This window comes from Rhinatrema bivittatum, chromosome 5 (assembly GCF_901001135.1).
Source record: "Rhinatrema bivittatum chromosome 5, aRhiBiv1.1, whole genome shotgun sequence".
Classification (NCBI taxonomy): domain Eukaryota; kingdom Metazoa; phylum Chordata; class Amphibia; order Gymnophiona; family Rhinatrematidae; genus Rhinatrema; species Rhinatrema bivittatum.
In genome coordinates, this window is record NC_042619.1 from 122,089,395 (window position 1) to 122,108,015 (window position 18,621).

The following is an 18,621-nucleotide window of genomic DNA, read 5'->3' on the forward strand; positions in this document are numbered from 1 at the left end:
CTGTGCGCCTGTGTGGCTGTTCCCATGCAATTGCTTATCCTCCTCAGTTAATAAGATAGTCTGTTAAGTGCAGCGAAGTCAAAGAGGCTGACCAGGGAGGTGGGCGGTTCGCATCCTGCTATCTATGGAAAACACCGTTTATGGTAAGCAAACTTGCTTTTAACTCGTGCACTAAAAAATAATGTAACTCACCATAAGCAGACTAAATTAGCCATGCTGGGAGTCCCCAGCTTAGGGCTGATTTATGCACACTTATGCTATGTTGAGGCAGGGGGATAGCATTACCTTTGCAGAATTAAGTGTTCATCATGTGTTCAACCCGCAAAATCTGTGGACACTGTAGCTCCAGTCATATAGTGAAACACTGCTGATCAAATGCGGCATCTGAAATTGTTTGGTCAAGACAGTAATGCGACAGGAAAGTATATAAACACACCACGTGGCTGCTTTACAAATATCCAGCAACAGCACTTTGTGGAGATGTGCAATTGAAGCCACCATAACTCTCACCTGATGTGCTTTGACAGAGGTAGTCAATTTGTTTGAGCATTTTCAGTAACAGAACTGAATGCACTGAGTATCCAATTAGCCAAAGTCCGCTTTGCTACCGGCAGACCTGGCACATTTGGACTGAAGGACACGGAGTTGTGAAGCTCAGTTAGCTGCACAAGTTCTTCTCTTGTAAAAGGCAAAAGCCCTCTTACAGTCTAAAGTGTGAAGGAGTCGCTCCCTCTCATTTTTATGAGGTTTTGGAAAAAAGGTAGGTAATGTGATCATTTGATTCAGATGGAAAATTGAAACAACCTTTGGTAGGAAGGACGGAAGTGTTCGTAAAATGACTTTGTCATGGTAAAATTGTAAGAATGGGGATAGTAAACCAAGGCCTGAAGCTCACTAACCCGCCTTGCTGAAGTCACAATGACTAGAAAAGACCACCTTCCAAGTTACATATTTCACAGACATTATCCATTGGCTCAAAGGGTAGAAGCATAAGTGCTTCTAGTACTGTGTTTATGTCCCAGGGAACAGGCAGTTTAGCCATTGGTGGTCTTGATTTTAAATTCCCCTTCATGAATTGCGAAACTAGAGGATGATTTGAAATAAGAAGACCATTGGTTGGAAGGTGATAAGCCACTACTGCACTCAAGTGAACTCTGATAGATGTTGCCAATCCTGTCTGATAGAGAGTATTCAAGTAGTGCAGCAGTGTGTCTGGTGAACAGGAGAAAGGGTCTGTTACTCGCATTACATCAGATCAAGTAACGCTGGCATTTGAACACAGTTCTTTCTTGTGGATGGTTTCCTAGCTGATACTAGGATGTCTAGGATCCCTGTTGACAAATGCAGGTGGTTCAATACTCTCAGTCTCCATGCTGTCAACTGTAGGGAAGAATACATGGGGTGCAACAGGGTGCCCCATGCACTGTTCCCTAATGAGATTGGAGAACTTATGGAAAGTTGACCTAGATAAGCATACCAAAGTTGTCTGGGCCAGGCCGGAGTGATGAGGATGAGATCCGCTACGTACATGATGCATTTCTGGATTGTTTGGGATATCAACGGAACTGGGGGATAAGCATAGAAGAATCCTCCCACCCATGGAATGAGGAATGCATCTTGGGTGAATCATTCTGGGCTTGGGTATACTGAACAAAAGGTCAGAATTTTCCTGTTGACCATTGCGAAGAGATCCATGTACAGGATGCCCCATGTTGTGAATAGGTCGTTCGCCGCTTCCTGATTGAGAGCCCACTCATGAGGGTGGAAAATTCTGCTGAGCCTGTCTGCTTCAGTGTTCACTACTCCTGGGAGATTCTATCCATTCCAGAATTTGAATTGCTTCTTTGCAGAACATCCAGGAACCAGACCCTCCTCCTTTCTTTATGTAGAACATGTATCTGAAGGGACCTTTCCAATGAATCCCATAGTCCTTGCATCTTCAGCTGTCAGAAATGAGTCCCCCAACCCCTTGATGAGTCAGAGCTACATTCTTGGACACTGACTGAATGAACTGGGACCATTGAATCTTGAGACCCCATTGTAGGCGGCACATAGGCAGATGAGAGTGCAGAACTATGTATACCATTGCCACCATGTATTTCAGCAGGGAAAGGACCTGACGTGCTGAAGGGTGCACACACTGTTTCAACTACAATGCCAGAGTGCAAAATGTTTGTGCCCTGTCTATGGGAAGAAAAGGCCTTGCATAGGATTATATCTATCTTTGCTCCTAGCCTGAAGACTGGACTTCTCAACTTATGAGGTCCAGGCCCTCCAAACAAGTTATCACGTCTAATAAGTGCTTGTAGAAAGTCGCCACTTTTGGGGATACTAGAAGCCGATAGTACAGATAAGGAAATATTTGAATACCCTTACTTCTCAAGTGGGCCACAGCTACCGCTAGACACTTTATGAAAACTCTCTGGGCCGATGAGACACCAAAAGGGAGAACCTTGTATTGGTAATGCTGCGCATGGACCTGGAAAACAGAGGTAGCACAATGAAGAGTGGTGCATTGGGATATGGGAGTAAGCATCTTTGAGATCCAGCAAGCACATCCAATCATTGGGTTGAAAGAATGGCAGAATGGATTTGAGAGATGTCATTTTGAACTTCTCTTTACAAATTCCATTGCTGAGGGAATGCAAATCCAGATTTGGGCAGAGACCCCCAGTTCTCCTTGGAACGAGGAAGTATTGGGAGTAAAATCCCTTGTTGTGCTTGGACCGAGGTAGTATTTGGATTGCTTGTTGGTGGAGCAATGAGTGTACTATCTGTTGCAAATGTTGAGTTTCTACTTGAGCTTGTGCTGAGGGAACTGTGTGTGAGGGTTAGGTTCTTTTTTAAATTTAGCCTGTTGACCTTGCAAATTATGCTTAAAACCCAACGATCTGATGTGATCACTTCCCAAGAATGGTAGAAAATGATTAATCTGCTCCATACAGTAGCTGCGGATGAGCCCCACTCAAAAATCTGTGTGGTTTTTGATTGGTGCTCTGCTGTTTTTAACAATGTTGACCTCTGGAATGATAGATTCACAAACAATATACCCGTATTCACATCTTAAATATATTACATGTTTTATTCCATATATTAATTAAAAAACATACATAAAACACAACCTACGTTTGCATACACTCATTCATCCATTCATTCAACTAAACATGTTTTACACAATCCTTTAAAAGTTAACATCAAACACATAAATGTTACACAAATATTGCAATAAACCCTAATTTCAATGTAAACATTTCCCTTTAATTTAGTTACAATGTAAACATATTACTTCAAAGAATTTCTTATTTTATTCCCTATATCCTCAGTTCAATTTTTGTCCCCTAAACACATCAATTTTTCTTGTTATTTTATAAAGAACCTTTTCAATGCCTGTCCCTTCTTAATCTTAATTCAGCTGCTGTCCCTTGGTTCTTTATAAAATAACAAGAAATATTGATGCGTTTAGGGGACAATAATTGAACTGAGGATATAGGGAATAAAATAAGAAATTCTTTGAAGTAATATGTTTACATTGTAACTAAATTAAAGGGAAATGTTTACATTGTAATTAGGGTTTATTGCAATATTTATGTAACATTTATGTGTTTGATGTTAACTTTTAAAGGATTGTGTATAACATGATGTTTAGTTGAATGAATGGATGAATGAGTGTATGCAAACATAGGTTGTGTTTTATGTATGTTTTTTAATTAATATATGGAATAAAACATGTAATATATTTAAGATATGAATACGGGTATATTGTTTGTGAATCTATCATATAGAATACCTGTATTGAACCCAGTGCAGGGAAATATACTTTTTGACCTCTGGAATGACCCATGCTGTGCTTGCTGGGGCTGTTGTCTGGGAGGTCTATATACAGGTGGCTGGTAGGTTGTATATGGCCTGTAGGAATGTCGTTGCTAGTAAGGTCTCTTGTAGCCAGGGTAATATCTCCTTGATGAAGACTGCTGTCTGATGGAAAAGCAAGGGACAAGATCACTTTGTTTTGCTCCTTAAATTGAGATAATCTTAAGAGATTTGTCTCCAAATTGTCTCCTTTACATGGCAGATCTGCCAGCTTCTCATTAACGTCTTCATGTATTGCACTGGTCAAAAGCAAAGCTATCCTTTGGGCCACTATGGATATAGCCGATGTGCAGACTGAGGTTTCAAAGGCCTCGTACATCGTCCAAAATGAAGTGGCATAAGCCTTCCTCTAAATCTGTGAATGACTGAGGTAGAGTGTGGTTTCCTGCTTCAGGTGAAATGTGTGACTTGAAGGATTGCAAAACCTCACACAAATACTGGTGGATGTAAAACTGGTAGTGTTGAATTTTTCAATTAAACATTGCCACTTGGGAAGTCTTGTGTCTGAATTCATCCAGGTATCTATTTTCTTTACCTGGAGTAATATTAGAATGTAGTCATAATTTTTTTTTATTTTTTTTTTTTACTTTTTCATCGCTGATTCAATGACTACCCACGCGTGGGGAAGCTGCACCGCATAATAATGGGATGACTTCCTCATTCAGAATTTGAGGTCAGTTTTTTGAGACATTGATATTTATTTATTTATTTATTTATTTAAATGCTTTTAAAATATACCGACATTCATAGGACATATCATGCCGGTTCACAATCAACATTGTAAAGGAGGAAGAGGAAATTACAAATAACAGGGAGGGGGGAGGTGGAGCAGTGAAGGAAAAAGGAGAGGATGGGGGTCAGGTGACAGTAAGCGCAGAAGTTGCGGGAAGGAGAAAGGTAGTGAAGTGCTAGGGGAGAGAGAAATTGATAGGAACTGTGTTAAAAAAACTGAGAATAAAAAATTAACAAATTTACAAAATCAGGAATTCCCTAGGATGCATCAACGGATTAGAAGGGGTAAGGGAATTGGAAGTGGCAGTGGAGGGGGTTTAGGTCTGATTGGAGTCAGGGTATGCTTGTAAGAAAAGCCAGGTTTTGATGCCTTTTTTGAAGTTGGGTAAGGAAGGTTCAAGGCGGAGATACGTGGGAAGAGAATTCCAGAGGGAGGGGCCGGCTATGGTAAAGGCTCTCTCTCTGGTAGTTGAGTGGTGTGCTATTTTGAGGGGTGGGATGTGTAAAGTGCCCGCCGTGGAGGCTCTGGATGGACGATTGGATGTACGGAAAAGTGGTGTTTCCTTGAGCCATTCGTGGTCATTTTTGTGAAGCATGTTATGGAGTATTGTAAGGGTTTTGTATTTTATACGGAAAGGGATGGGGAGCCAATGCAGTTTTTTTAAAATGGGTGTGATGTGTTCTCTCTTACGAGTGTCTGTGATGATTCGTGCCATGGAGTTCTGCAAGATTTGTAGTGGTTTAATTGTGGCGTAGGGCAGGCCTAGGAGAAGTGAATTGCAGTAGTCTAATTTTGATAGGATTGTGGACTGCAATACAAGGCGAAAGTCTTGAAGGTGGAGGAGGGGTTTGAGCTTTTTGAGGATGTGGAGTTTATAGAAGCCGGTTTTTAGAAGGGATTTGATGTGTGGATGAAAATTAAGGTGTTTGTCTAATACAACACCTAGGTCTCTTACAGATGGCAGGATGGGGAGGGTTGTGGGGGTAGTTTTAGATATCCCCGAGAAGGGAGACTCCCAGATTTTATCTATTACACCATTATTTTATTATTTATTTAACATTTTTATATACCGACATTCATTAGGAATATCACATCGGTTTCCATAGAACTAGTAATGCAGCGTAACAGAGCTTTACAAAGAACTTAGTTTGAACAGGGGGGTGAGGGAAGAGGTATTTAAAACTATGACATGGGAAATTATAACAGGCAAACAACAAGTTATTAAAACTATAACAGAGAAGATTATATTAGGCAGACAGCAAATTGGGTAAAATAAGAAAGGCGAATCGTTACAGACACATCAATCAATCACAAGAATCATTAGAACTGAGCGAGAGGGCAAGGCTGTTGGCTCAGAGGGAACATCAAAGATCTTCAATATTCCTAACACCTCTGGACCTAGGATCAGGAATTTTCTTGATTTCAATCTTGAGAATAGATCCTAGTTTTTCAATAAACTTTGAATAGGTCAGGTCGTCTTTTGGCAAGGAAGGATCAGGTGGGTCTTCCGGGGGTCTGATGGGATTCCTGTTGAAGATCCTGAAGAAGTTGGTGAAGAGTCACGAGGTTCCATTTCTGGCTGCGGGGCTGGTTCTTCTGCTTCATCTTGCGGACTGCTATCCTGGATTGGAGATGGGGGAATTTGCCGTGGGGAGAGATCCCTATGGAAGGACTAAGCAGCGGATGGGCATGCCAGTGACCAAAGATTTAAAAAATGTTTGAAGAATGGCTGATATCTGTGAAATTGCACGAGAGGCTAGCTCCGTATCCCAAGGAATATGAGTTATAGCCTTCTTCCTCTCTAGTGGTACCGCCCCAGTAGAATGGCGGAATCAGGACCTCTAAGATGCTCAGATGGATTCTGGACCCTGTGTGACATTTTGTTTCTTTTTGAGGGGTTCCTACAAATGACAGGAGCACATCTTCCTTCTTTTCACTGAGGACATAGAGTAAACTCTCTGAGATGATCCAGAGGAACCCACAGAGTGCTGGTCATCCAGGAATGGTGTTAACTCTTCCACGTCAGACGTCACAGAAGTCAGAAGTTCTTCAGGTAGTAACACTACTTGAAGATCACACTCTTGCGCCCCCGATCCTCGAGAACTTTATTTTGGGGAAGGCTTGTGTTTATGAACATTCTGCAACTACATTAGGGCTGGTGTCGACCGAGTCGTGTGTGGACGCTGTGAAGAGTGTCCTTGTGTCATGGACATCTCACTCTTTTTATGAGGCACCTGTGTCTGGGAACATGGTGTTGGCGTCTATTGACCAGATGCGGCATGCCCAGCATGCAGTTTGTGCCCAATGCAACACATCCTCCTTGTGTCATGCTTCAACTTGGCTGGCTTCGACGCACTTATCGATCACTGATAGACGCCTTTAAGCCAGATGACTTATCTTTTGATGCATTTTTTGACGATGCACACTCTGATGCTTGCTGTTTTTTAGAGGCATGGTGCAGCTCAAGTACTCTGGGAACATGTCCCACCAGGCTCTGCTTCTTCTGACCATCAGATGATGTCAGTGGGCCCCAATGAGGATGCTTGCTTATCCTGGGCAACACGGTGGGTTTTAGGCCCCAGAGAGTAATGAGACAAGAGATGTTCTGATGTTGCGGGAATACGAACTTGTGGATGCACTATCCTCATTCCTTAATCTTGCGATTTTTGGGGCCCACTGCCTTACAGGTCGACCGATTATCATCAGGGCCCAAGCATATATAGCCATAGTTATGGCCATCAGTTATGGACATAACTTCCCACATTGTCAGTACTTGAAGCCCAGTAACTTGGGCACTATGGTAGCACTGTTCAGGCTTACTTTTCAAAAATTTAGGCAAAATATGTTCAGAACATATCTGCTCAATAGTTAATCAATCCCTGGAAACAGGTAAATTCCCAACGTATTTAAAACAAACTTTGATATTACCCATACCTAAAAATAAATCAGTGTCCACCAGTGATTTTTCCAATCTTAGACCTATTGCTACATTAACCTCGCTCTCAAAAACTTTAGAATCTGTGGTTTTGAATCAACTAAACGAATTTCTAACAGAGCATGATATTATTCACCCCAATCAACACGGCTTCAGAAAAGGCCACTCAACTGAAACCCTTCTTCTTTCCTCTTTTGTTACCTATCTAAGAGGTTTCGATTCTAACACCAACTACATCCTAGTACTATTAGACATTTCGGCTGCGTTCGACACGTTAGACCATAAGATATTAATATCCAGACTTCATTCAATAGGATTACAAAATACAGTTTTAAACTGGTTTAACAGTTTTCTTACAGACCGATCATGCTAAATCAATGTTGGCTCTTCTTCCTCCCAACCATACATGCAACCTACAGGTGTGCCGCAAGGCTCATCCTTGTCCCCTATACTCTTCAACTTATATTTACTACTGCTTTGCCATATACTATCAGCTCTAAACGTCCAATTCAAAATCTACATGGACGACATTCAGCTGTTTGTCCAGTATAAATCCTCATGGACTGAAACTCTTACCCTAATTCAGATCTACATCTTAACCATAGAACAATGGCTTGCCCACAGCCGGTTAAAATTAAATCCACTGAAATACTGCATTTAAGTGAGATTGAAAATCCAACTAACAGTCCGCCATCTCATATTATTATAGGAAGTGAGAAGATTTCAATAAATAGGACAGCCCACAACTTAGGAATTTTACTAGATAAAAATTGTCATTAACTCAACACATTGCTAAAGTGGTTAAAAATGTTTTTCAAGTTACACATGTTAAAACGTCTGCGGCCGTTACTACTTTTTTTTTTTTACTTTCAAACAGTTCTTCAAGCTTTAATTTTCTCCAGTTTAGACTACTGTAATGGGCTGTATTTAGGTCTATCAGATTCTACAATTAAACCTTTACAATTGATCCAGAATGCTGCAGCTCTGCAAGCTGCAAAGAAGCAATTCAAATTCTGGAATGGACAGAGGCATGGTCAATAACGTTAAAAGAACATATCACTCCCATCTTATACAAATTACACTGGTTACCAATCAAATATAGAATTAAATACAAAATACTATCACTAATACATGTTCTGTTAAATAACCAGGACTCTGTCTGGCTATGAACCTTCTTACGCCTTTATAAGCCTACAAGAGATCTTAGATCCAACAACATGAATCTATTAGAAGTTCCCTCTGTACGTCTGGCTAGACTGAACATAAGGCAGAGAGCCTTCTCAGTAGCAGGTCCCATTTTGTGGAACTCTCTCCCAAATGCGCTAAGACAAATTGCCAACAGAAAAGATTTTTAAAAGGCACTAAAATCATACTTTAAAGAAGCATTCGCAATCACAGATCACTAAATAACACAACTTGAACAGGTCAGTAAAGACATATGAGTACTCATACTTCTTCCAAGCAATTTTTTCTCTAGGTTTATTGATTCTTCGTTTTTCTTCCTGCTCCTGAGTTTTTGTAAAAATAGATCAGTCAGGCTTTTATTTTATTATTTTTACCAATTTAGATTAGAACGCAATATTAAAATTTGTATTTTTTCTTCAACCTTATTTTATTTTGATTTAATTATGCCTTTCTTCTCGCTTCTCTCCCTTGAGAAGTATTTCATGCTGTTGCTAAGATTGATTTGTAATCTAAGCAAGTCTTGTGTTTTTAGTTATTTTATTTTGATTTCATTTTTTATATTTTTTATCAAACTGTGAACCGTTTTGATCAATTACACATTGCTAAGATGGTATAGAAATGTTTTAAAAATAAATAAATAAATAAGCACTTAAAAGTGCTGTTGGGGGTTTCACTTTAGGTGAAGAAATGAGAAAAAAATTTGAAGAGACGATGAGAGAAGTGGTTCTGCGCATCTGACGAGTTCCATGGAAGAAAAGGTACTGAGGATAAGCAAACGTATGGGAACAGCCGTGCAGGCGCACAGGATCAAAGCTCTGCCCAAAGCACGTCCCACTCACAGGCCGATTCAGTAAAGTCCGTGGGAGAGCAGGCAAACGCCCGCTCTCCCGGCACGCACACAGGCCATTCACCTGTGCGCACGATGCAGTATTTAAATTAGGTCTGGCAGTAGAAACGGGCAAAAGGAGGCGCTAGGGACATTAGCACGTCCCTAGCGCCTCTTTTTGGCCCGGAGCAGCGACTGTCAGCGGGTTTCACAGCCAATGCTCAATTTTGCCGGCATCAGTTCTTGAGCCCGCTGACAGCTACAGGCTCGGAAACCGGACGCTGGCAAAATTGAGCGTCCGGTATTCGACCCGACAGCCGCCGGCCGACTTCAAAATTTTTTTTTTTTTTTACACTTTTTTTACCCTTCGGGACCTCCGACTTAATATTGCCATGATATTAAGTCAGAGGGTGCACAGAAAAGCAGTTTTTACTGCTTTTCTGTGCACTTTCCCGGTGCCTGAAGAAATTAGCGCCTACCTTTGGGAAGGCGCTAATTTCTGAAAGTAAAATGTGCGGCTTGGCTGCACATTTTACTTACTGAATCGCGCAGGCATACCTAATAGGCCATCAACATGCATTTGCATGTTGAGGGCGCTATTAGGTTCAGCGGGTTGGACACGCGTTTTCCACCCCTTACTGAATAAGGGGTAAGGGAAAACGCGCGTCCAGTGAGAGGTTAACAGTGCACTCCATTGGAGTGCACCGTACTGTATCGGCCTGTCAGTAAGGCTAATTCAGCCTGCTTATCAACGGGAAAACTGTGCACTGAAATTCAGCACATAGTTTTAATGTGCAATTTATTACATGGAAGCAATGGAAGATGAAGTAATTTGCTCAAGGTCACAAGGAGAGTCAGTGAGATATGTGGGATCTGAACTCTGACTTTTCTGGTTCTCAGCCTGCTGCTTTAACCACTAGGCGGCTACTCCACTCCACTGTTGTACCAGTTTTGAAAATAAAAAAAACAGCATTTATACTGCATCTAAGATTAAAACTGCTTAAACCCTTAAGCTTAATCATGCTGCAAATTTCAGATGTTAAAGTGTTATTGTACAATAATTGTTGAAAATTAAAAATATATACATATATCTGAAATACATCTAAAACTAACAAGCTAAAAACAAAGTTTCTAACTCTGCCCAATAATTTATTGAATCTGATTAGAGAAGATGAGAAAACTGTGTGATAAATCCAAAAGATATGAAGTCAGAAACTACACAAAATGTTAAGAAATTTGGTAGACTGCTAAACATCCCCCTCCCCCCCAAAACAAAAACAGAAATTCACAAGATATAACTTATTTAGCCAACAAAGGTTTCAACAAGTAGGACTTAAAAATTATTCTGACTTACACAGATATCATAATACGTCTAAGAAACTGAAGTTTTCCAAAGGGGGATTTAAGCCATTTCAAATCTTACTTTTGACTTCTAACAATAGTTTCTAAATAAAATAAAGCAAAATTGCTTACCTGTAATAGGTGTTATCCCAGGACAGCAGGATGTAGTTCTCACATATGGGTGACGTCACTGATGGAACCCTATCATAGAAAACTTTGTCAAAGTTTCTAAAAAGCTTTGACTGGCACAGTGAGTGCACTGAGCATGCCCAGCATGCCATGATCCCTGTGTCCACAGGGGTCTCCCTTCAGTCTCGTTTGTAGCAAAACATGCAAGTGAAAAATAAAATAAGAAACATATGCAGACCCAACTCCACGGGGTGGCGGGTGGGTTTCGTGAGGACTACATCCTGCTGTCCTGGGATAACACCTATTATAGGTAAACTATTTTGCTTTATCCCAGGACAAGCAGGATGATAGTCCTCACATATGGGTAATTAGCAAGCTACAGGCTGACTCGTATTACAACAGGCCAATAGCAGACAACCCGTGCGGAGGCACAATAATTGGGGTGCTATTGGCAATGATGAGGCAGCCTGACATCACAGCAGGTGGTTGTGGAAGGAGTTGGGGATCATAGTGGAAGAAAGCTTTTCAAGACAGGTTGGCCAAAGGCAGTCTTAACAGACTTTCATTGATAAGTAGTAGGGGGCTATGAATGTGTGAAGATAGCTCCATGTCGCAGCCTAGCAGATGTCGGCAATTGGTACTGAACGATAGTGTGGTACTGATGTTGTCATGGCCTTTATAGAATGTGCCTGCACTCAACCCTAGAGAGGAAGGCCTGGTGCATCATAGGAGAATTCGATACAGTCTGCTAGTCAGTTGGAGAGAGTCTGTTTGCCCACTGGAACTCGCAGCTTGTCTTTTGTCAAAGAAGGAAAGAGTTAGGTGTAATTCCTATGGAGTGTAGTGCGGTTTAGATAGAATGCAAGTGCACTCTTACAGTCCAAGGAGTGGAAAACCTTCTCGCCCTGGTGAGAGAGAGGCATTGAGAAAAAGTGGGCAGAGAATATTCTGAGTAAGGTGAGATGCTGCGTCTACCTTAAGAAGAATATGAGAGTGATTACATAGGACCACACAGTCATGGAGGAACGGAGGGTCGGGTGAGTATGCAACAAGGTGTGTAACTCACTGACCCTTTTGGCAGAAGTGATGACTACAAGGGAAAGAAGTTCCCATGCTAGACTGTTAAATGATAGGAATGTAAAGGCTCGAACGGGGAACGTACAAGTCTTGTAAGCACTAAATGTAGGCCCCATTCTGTAACCAGTGAACATAGATTTGACTTAATCTGTGGATATAACCCATCGTAAACTGACTCAGAAGGGGTTGAACTGTTAATCAGGCATCCCCACTCCCAAATGGTACACCAGATTGGAACAGAGGTGTACCCATGCGGAGGATGTCTGAGAAGCAGAATCCGAGGGAGTAAAAGAAAAGGAGTGGCGTAGAAAAAAAGGGCTAATACTCTTTTGTATGCGCCATGTGGTAAATCATGCCATTTTGAATGGTAAGATTTATGTGTGGAAGGCTGTTCTGATGCTACCGGTACCTGAAAACATCAGTGAGTCCGTAATATGAGACTGACCTGTGAGAAGGCGAATTGGTTACTGGTGTGATAGATTGAAAAGTGTGGGAAAGCATACTGGTCGCGGCCAGGATGTGGGTCTTAGAACAGTGAACCCCATCCCGGTGCAGCATAATAAGAGTGCTGGCTATGAGAGGCGTCAAAAGAGACACATATAAGAGGCCTTTGTTGCAGCAACGGCGTCCATGGGAACGCATTTCGAGACATGTGTAGGGAGCAGAATTTGTCCACCATGGTTCGATTTGGATGCAGAGGGCAAGGTCGGTTGACCTCAGTGCTAGAGGATTTTTCTCGCTACACATGTAGTCAGAGACCATTCGAGAGGATGGAAACATCTATGGAGAAGGTCAGCTGTGTGTTCAGTAAATCTGTTAGATAAATGGCCCGGGGATGCATGGAGTGTGCAAGGGCCAAAGGCTAGAGCTGCGCAGCTTCCTAGCAGAGCAGCTAAGAGGTTGTGCGTGCTTGTGTGTTGGAAATACCACATTGTCACTATGCTGACTGTCTATATGCACAAAGGTTTGTTGCAGAGGCAGTATTGTAAGGCATAAAGGCATAACTCAAGGCTCGAAGCTCCAAGAAGTTGATGTGAAACTCTGCATGGAGCGGAATAGACGCATATTGGGTTGGGAAGATGTGGATTCGAACTAGTCAACCCTAAGTAAATGCGACCATGAGCAGGACCAGCCGAGGATTTGGTTCTAGATCAGTAATATGGATTAGGGATGAAAGCAGTTGAACAGCTTAGATCCACTCATAACTGAAAATTCCACTGAATCTTACTCATAGCAAATCTGGATATATGAGTAAAGTGGATAGTGAAAAAATCCCGTGGCCCAGCAATGAAAGAATTGAGGGGCTGAGGTTATGTTGCATATGCACTGAGATGTGTAGGCATTTGCTGAATGACTGCTCGGTTGTTGGAAAGGAAGTTCGTTGCAACTGTAGCATCCAAAACTATTCTATATGGGATTTATGGCAGTTAAATAACAATGCCAGGTAGTAGATTTATAGTGAGTCGTGGAGAAGATAGAGTTCATTGCTTGGATTGACTGTTAGGCAGTTGTCCATGCAAGGAAAAGCGTGAAAGGAAAATTGGTTCTTACCTGCTAATTTTCGTTCCTGTAGTACCATCTGTCTCCAGCTGTCCTGGACTGATCCCGGTACGTACAGGGAATGATGTTTTACTCCATAGAGAAACAGCAGTCACTACTAGTGATTTGATGAAATACCCAAGTTGCCGAAGCTTGAGCAACCAGCAGAACTTGGGATTGAAATATTGTTGACTCACTATGAAGCACATAGAAAACTAGAGGAGAGAGGCAACCCACTTACGACGGTAAGGAAAGCATGGTGACGAGAGACACCATTTTACCTGTCCCTTCTGAAAAAAATTGACATTTCTGAGGTCCAAGATGGGTGGAGAGCATCTGCTTTCTGTTGAAAGAAAGAATAGTGAAATTAACAACCCCCCCCCCCGCGCTTTGTAGCGTCCAGGGGACTATACCCTGAACCTTGGTACTAAGTGGGGTGGCCGCTCTGATATCCGGCAAGTTGAGAGACCAGGAGGTGTCCAACTGGCGGGGCTGATGTATTTATTTATTTATTTATTTTTGGTTTTTATATACCGGAAGTTCCTGTATACAATACATATCACTCCGGTTCACATTTAACAGAGATAACTATCGCCGGGGCGGCGGTTTACATGTAATCTGGTTATCAGCTAATCTCCCACGGGAGCATAAGCGGTAAAAGTCTTACCCACATCTCTGTCTGCTGTGCAAGAAAACGTTGAGAGCTGTCGCCAGGCCTTGAGGTGGACTTTGAATTGAGGCAATGTTTGCTGGATCTTGTGTCAGCAGATCAGCTAATGCATCTGGGACTTCGGGCCTTAGTTAGGAACCAGAAGCCAGAGTATTATCGAGTATGGAGTCCTGTTGCTGACAACGGGAGGATGTCTTGATGCAATCCCAAGTTATTGGTAGACAGGTTCTCTTGGTATTGTGTCAAATATAGCTTGCAGTAGCGATGTGTGACATTAATATGGTTCTTGGAAGATAGTATGACCTAGAACCTTTCGAAACCATGTGGCCCGATTTAGCGACCAGGTCTCGATGAGATTGTTGCTGAAGGGGAATTAGAGTACTTACCGTCCTTCGTGGTGGATTGCAGAAGGACGAGTCTGTGAAGATCGCTGGCACCATGGATTTCAGGAGGCATCGAGGACAGCCTAAAGGACGTAAACATCCGACTCAACTCTGTAATCTAGTATGGGGGTAGCGCATGTACAGAGGAGACAGGCTAGGCGTGTCTGGCGCCTCCACATTATTTTGTGGTGACTCAGAACCCCGCACCGGTGTCGGTGGAGAACGCCCTCGGCACCTCGGGAGCAGAGGAGCACATGACTCATGAACCCCGCTTCGTAACTGGCTCAATGCACCCTGACGCCAATGCGGAATCCCTCGGAGCTCGACCTGGTCATTCTCCAGCACAGAGGACTGCCACCACTGTGCGGAACAGTGGAAGTGGCAGTAGCGATGTTGCTCGGCACGGTCATTCTCCAGCACAGAGTAGGATAGCACCAATGTTCTGGATTGTGTCGTGGCGGATGGTCACCATGCTGGCGATGATGATTGCCACGGTGCTCGGCCCAGTCTTTCCCCAGCGCCGAGGTGGATGACCTTGCTGTCTTGGATGGGGAGTGGTGATAGACTGTCAGCATGCCTGCATTGCTCCTGGCACTATGTAGTGCCGAAGGATGATACGGGGCTTTAGTTAAGAACGTGAAGTATAGAGCACTGTGTTTAGTCGAGGGCATTGTGTTTAGGTGCTAAGTCAGTATTGTCCGTATCGATGGCGGCATTAAAAGCGGCCTCGAGGATATCGTCGAAAACATCGATGGAAACGTCGATGGCACAGGCAGAGCAACGATAACAGTGACAGAGGCACAGACGGCATCAGCATAGATATTGATGGAATCAATGTGGCATCGAAGAATCGAGGACACATCGATGGCATTGGCAAAATAGATACTGGCATCGATGGAATTGATAGAAACGAAGAGGGCACCGATAGAAACAACGTAGGTGTCGACGGCATCGACCTGGGCATCGTTGGCCCCGACCCAGGCGAAGGCATCGATGGAGACGACTCAGGCATCAATGGCACCGAAGTGAGCATCGATGGCATCAATGGAATCGATGTGGGTATCGATGGAATTCAAGGAGCAATTAATGGCATGGATGTGAACATCGATGGCATTGAAAAAAAATCGATGCGGGGATCGATGTTATCGATAGACCGAGAGGGGGGGGGGCATCGATGGTATTGATAGAGGCAGGACGGCATGGATGAAGGTACCGATGGTATTGATGGGGGCATTGACCGAACAAAGGTACAGAGGGAATCGATGGAGGCATGGATGCGACAGTGGCCCTGGGACAATGGTAACCGTGGATGTCCCTATCCCACTAGCCCTAATAACCCTGTGGAGGGTCGCAGGCTAACTAAGGATGAAAACATAGGGAGAGGGAAGGCCGAAATTCGGTTGGTAGGCCGGGGAAACCGTTAGTGAGGTGACAGGAACCGACCGAAAAATAGGGCATAGTACTCACAGTGTCGATTAAATGTACGCGAAGGGAGACCCATGTAGGGAAAAATTATTTGTGAAGTAAAACTTCAAGTGTTTCCGTGAGGAAAAGTTGTGAGAAATTTCTCACAGAGCTCCTGAAGCAATGCTAACTGCAGCGCAGAAAAAAAGAGACTGAAGGGAGACCCCTGTGGACACAGGTATCATGGCATGCTGGGCATGCTCAGTGCACTCAGTGTGCCAGTCAAAGCTTTTTAGAAACTTTGACAGAAAGTTTTCCGTGATAGGGCTCCATCAGTGACGTCACCCATATGTGAGGACTATCATTCTGCTTGTCCTGGGATAAAAATGAATTTCAACCCATAAAGAAAGCATTTCATTAAAAATGTCCTTAAGTAAAAAAGCAAAAATCATGCTGGAAAAAGAGGCAGCAAGATCTTGTGCAACCATACCTGTAATGCACTGAAACTGGCCATCTTCTCTTCTTATTGTAAATGCTTCACCTGGATTAACTTGTACCAGAATAACCTGAAAAGATGTAATATATACACAGTATTAAGAGTACACGTCCCACACAGAAACCTTCGATCAGCAAAAAAAGCACTATTGACCATTCCTTCAATGAAAACAGCAAGACTAACCCAAGTGAGAGAAAGGGCCTTTATCATTAGCTGGCCCCACACTTTGGAACACAATGCCAACAGAGATCAGATTACAAAGAGATCTCAAAACATTCAAGAAAAGTTTAAAAACATGGCTTTTTAAACAAGCATTCTATAAAGAGACGGGAAATTAGAAAACATTCAGGAAGAGGCAGAAGAGCACCGATACACAACAATTAGTAACATTCAGTAGAGGGATCCATGAACTCTACATCACTATAAACATATTTGTAACACTATGAATAGTGAATTTTACCCATAAACAGTACCTTCCTGGTACACCCGGTCATGACCTACTTCACTAAACAATTATTTGTCTTTAATGATTTATTGTAACTAAACCTTTGACGGCACCTGTTAGAATGTACGATAGTACAATTTCCCCACATTAATTTATGTGCCAACTTGTAAACCGTTGCGATGGTAGATAACTTAGCGACGGTATAGAAAAGATTTTAAATAAATAAATAAAATGAAAAATGACTATTTCAGTCATCATACCAAATATCAGGGGATTTATTTTCTATATATGTGAACTTAAGCAAGTTTGCTTACCGTAAACTGTGTTTTCCGTAGGTAGCAGGGTATTTAGCCATGCATACTGGGTGATGTCATCCGTGATGTCACGAAGGCGGAGCTTACTCTCATAGCTCGAAGAGCTTTGAAGTGCGCATGACCTCTGGTTCCCGCGCTCCTCGAACTTCCCTTCAGTTAGTTTTCCAAGCTGAGTGCCAGTGTAGGCATTGTTTAGCTGGATGGCTGTCAAGGGAGGTGGGTGGGAATGCATGGCTAAATTCCCTGCTATCTACGGAAAACACCGTTTACGGTAAGCAAACTTGCTTTTTTCCGTCAATAAGCAGGGCATTTAGCCATGCATACTGGGAGTCCCAAGCTCATAGGTTGCAGTTTGATTGTAATATATTCTTTTTGGCAACCTATGGGAGGTGGACAGCCATTAAGGTTTTGACATAGTCTTTAGAATTGCAGATCCCAATGAGGAATCTGATGCAGATTGCTGATCGAGGCAATAGTGTGATGTAAATGTATGGATGGATGACCATGTTGCTGCCTTGCAAATGTCCTGGATAGGCATACCCCGGATATGTGCTATAGAGGCTGCGGTCGTTCTAATTTGATGAGCTTTTACTGGACCTGCGAGAGGTATGTCCTTTGTAGAATAGCAGAAGTGAATACAAGCAGATAACCAGTTAGTGTACGTTTTGAAACAGGTTGACCTGGATTATTTGGATTGAATGAGACGAATAGTTGAGAGAAATGTCTGAGTCAGTTCTATTCTTGTAATAAGCCAAAGCTCTTTTACAATCTAACGTATGAAGTAGTCGCTGCCATTCATCAGTATGAGGTTTTTGGCAAAACACCTGTAGAGATATTGTTTCGTTTATGTGAAAGGCGGACACTACCTTTGGAAGGAAAGAAGGGTGAGTCCGTAATAGTTCTTTATCATGATGAAATTGAAGATAAGGAGCATTGATCACCAATGCCTGAAGTTCACTTATTCGTCTTGCAGAAGTGATGGCGACAAGGAAAAGAACCTTCCAGGTTAAGAATTTTAGTGAGGAGGTTGGAAGCGGCTCGAAAGGAGGATTCATCAACGCTTCTAGAACAATATTAATATCCCATGGAACTACTGGTTTTCGAAAGGGCGGGTGAAGACGAAGTAATCTCCTCATGAATTTGGAGATCAAATGATGGGCAGAGATAGGGCCGTTGTCTTTATTATGATAAGCTGCAATTGCACTAAGTGTACTCTTATGGACGATACTGCTAGTCCTGAAACAGACAAACTATGTAAATAAGTTAAAAGCGAT

General features: G+C 42.5%; 1 protein-coding gene across 1 annotated transcript in view; it reads right to left on the bottom strand.

Moving 5' to 3' along the window:
• The window catches only part of FNDC3A (fibronectin type III domain containing 3A), a 1,040,529-nt gene that overhangs the window by 843,370 nt on the left and 178,538 nt on the right, over positions 1–18,621 (bottom strand). Inside the window, 1 exon segment of the mRNA XM_029602861.1 lies at positions 16,583–16,658. Within this exon segment, the coding sequence (XP_029458721.1) occupies positions 16,583–16,658 (76 nt within the window).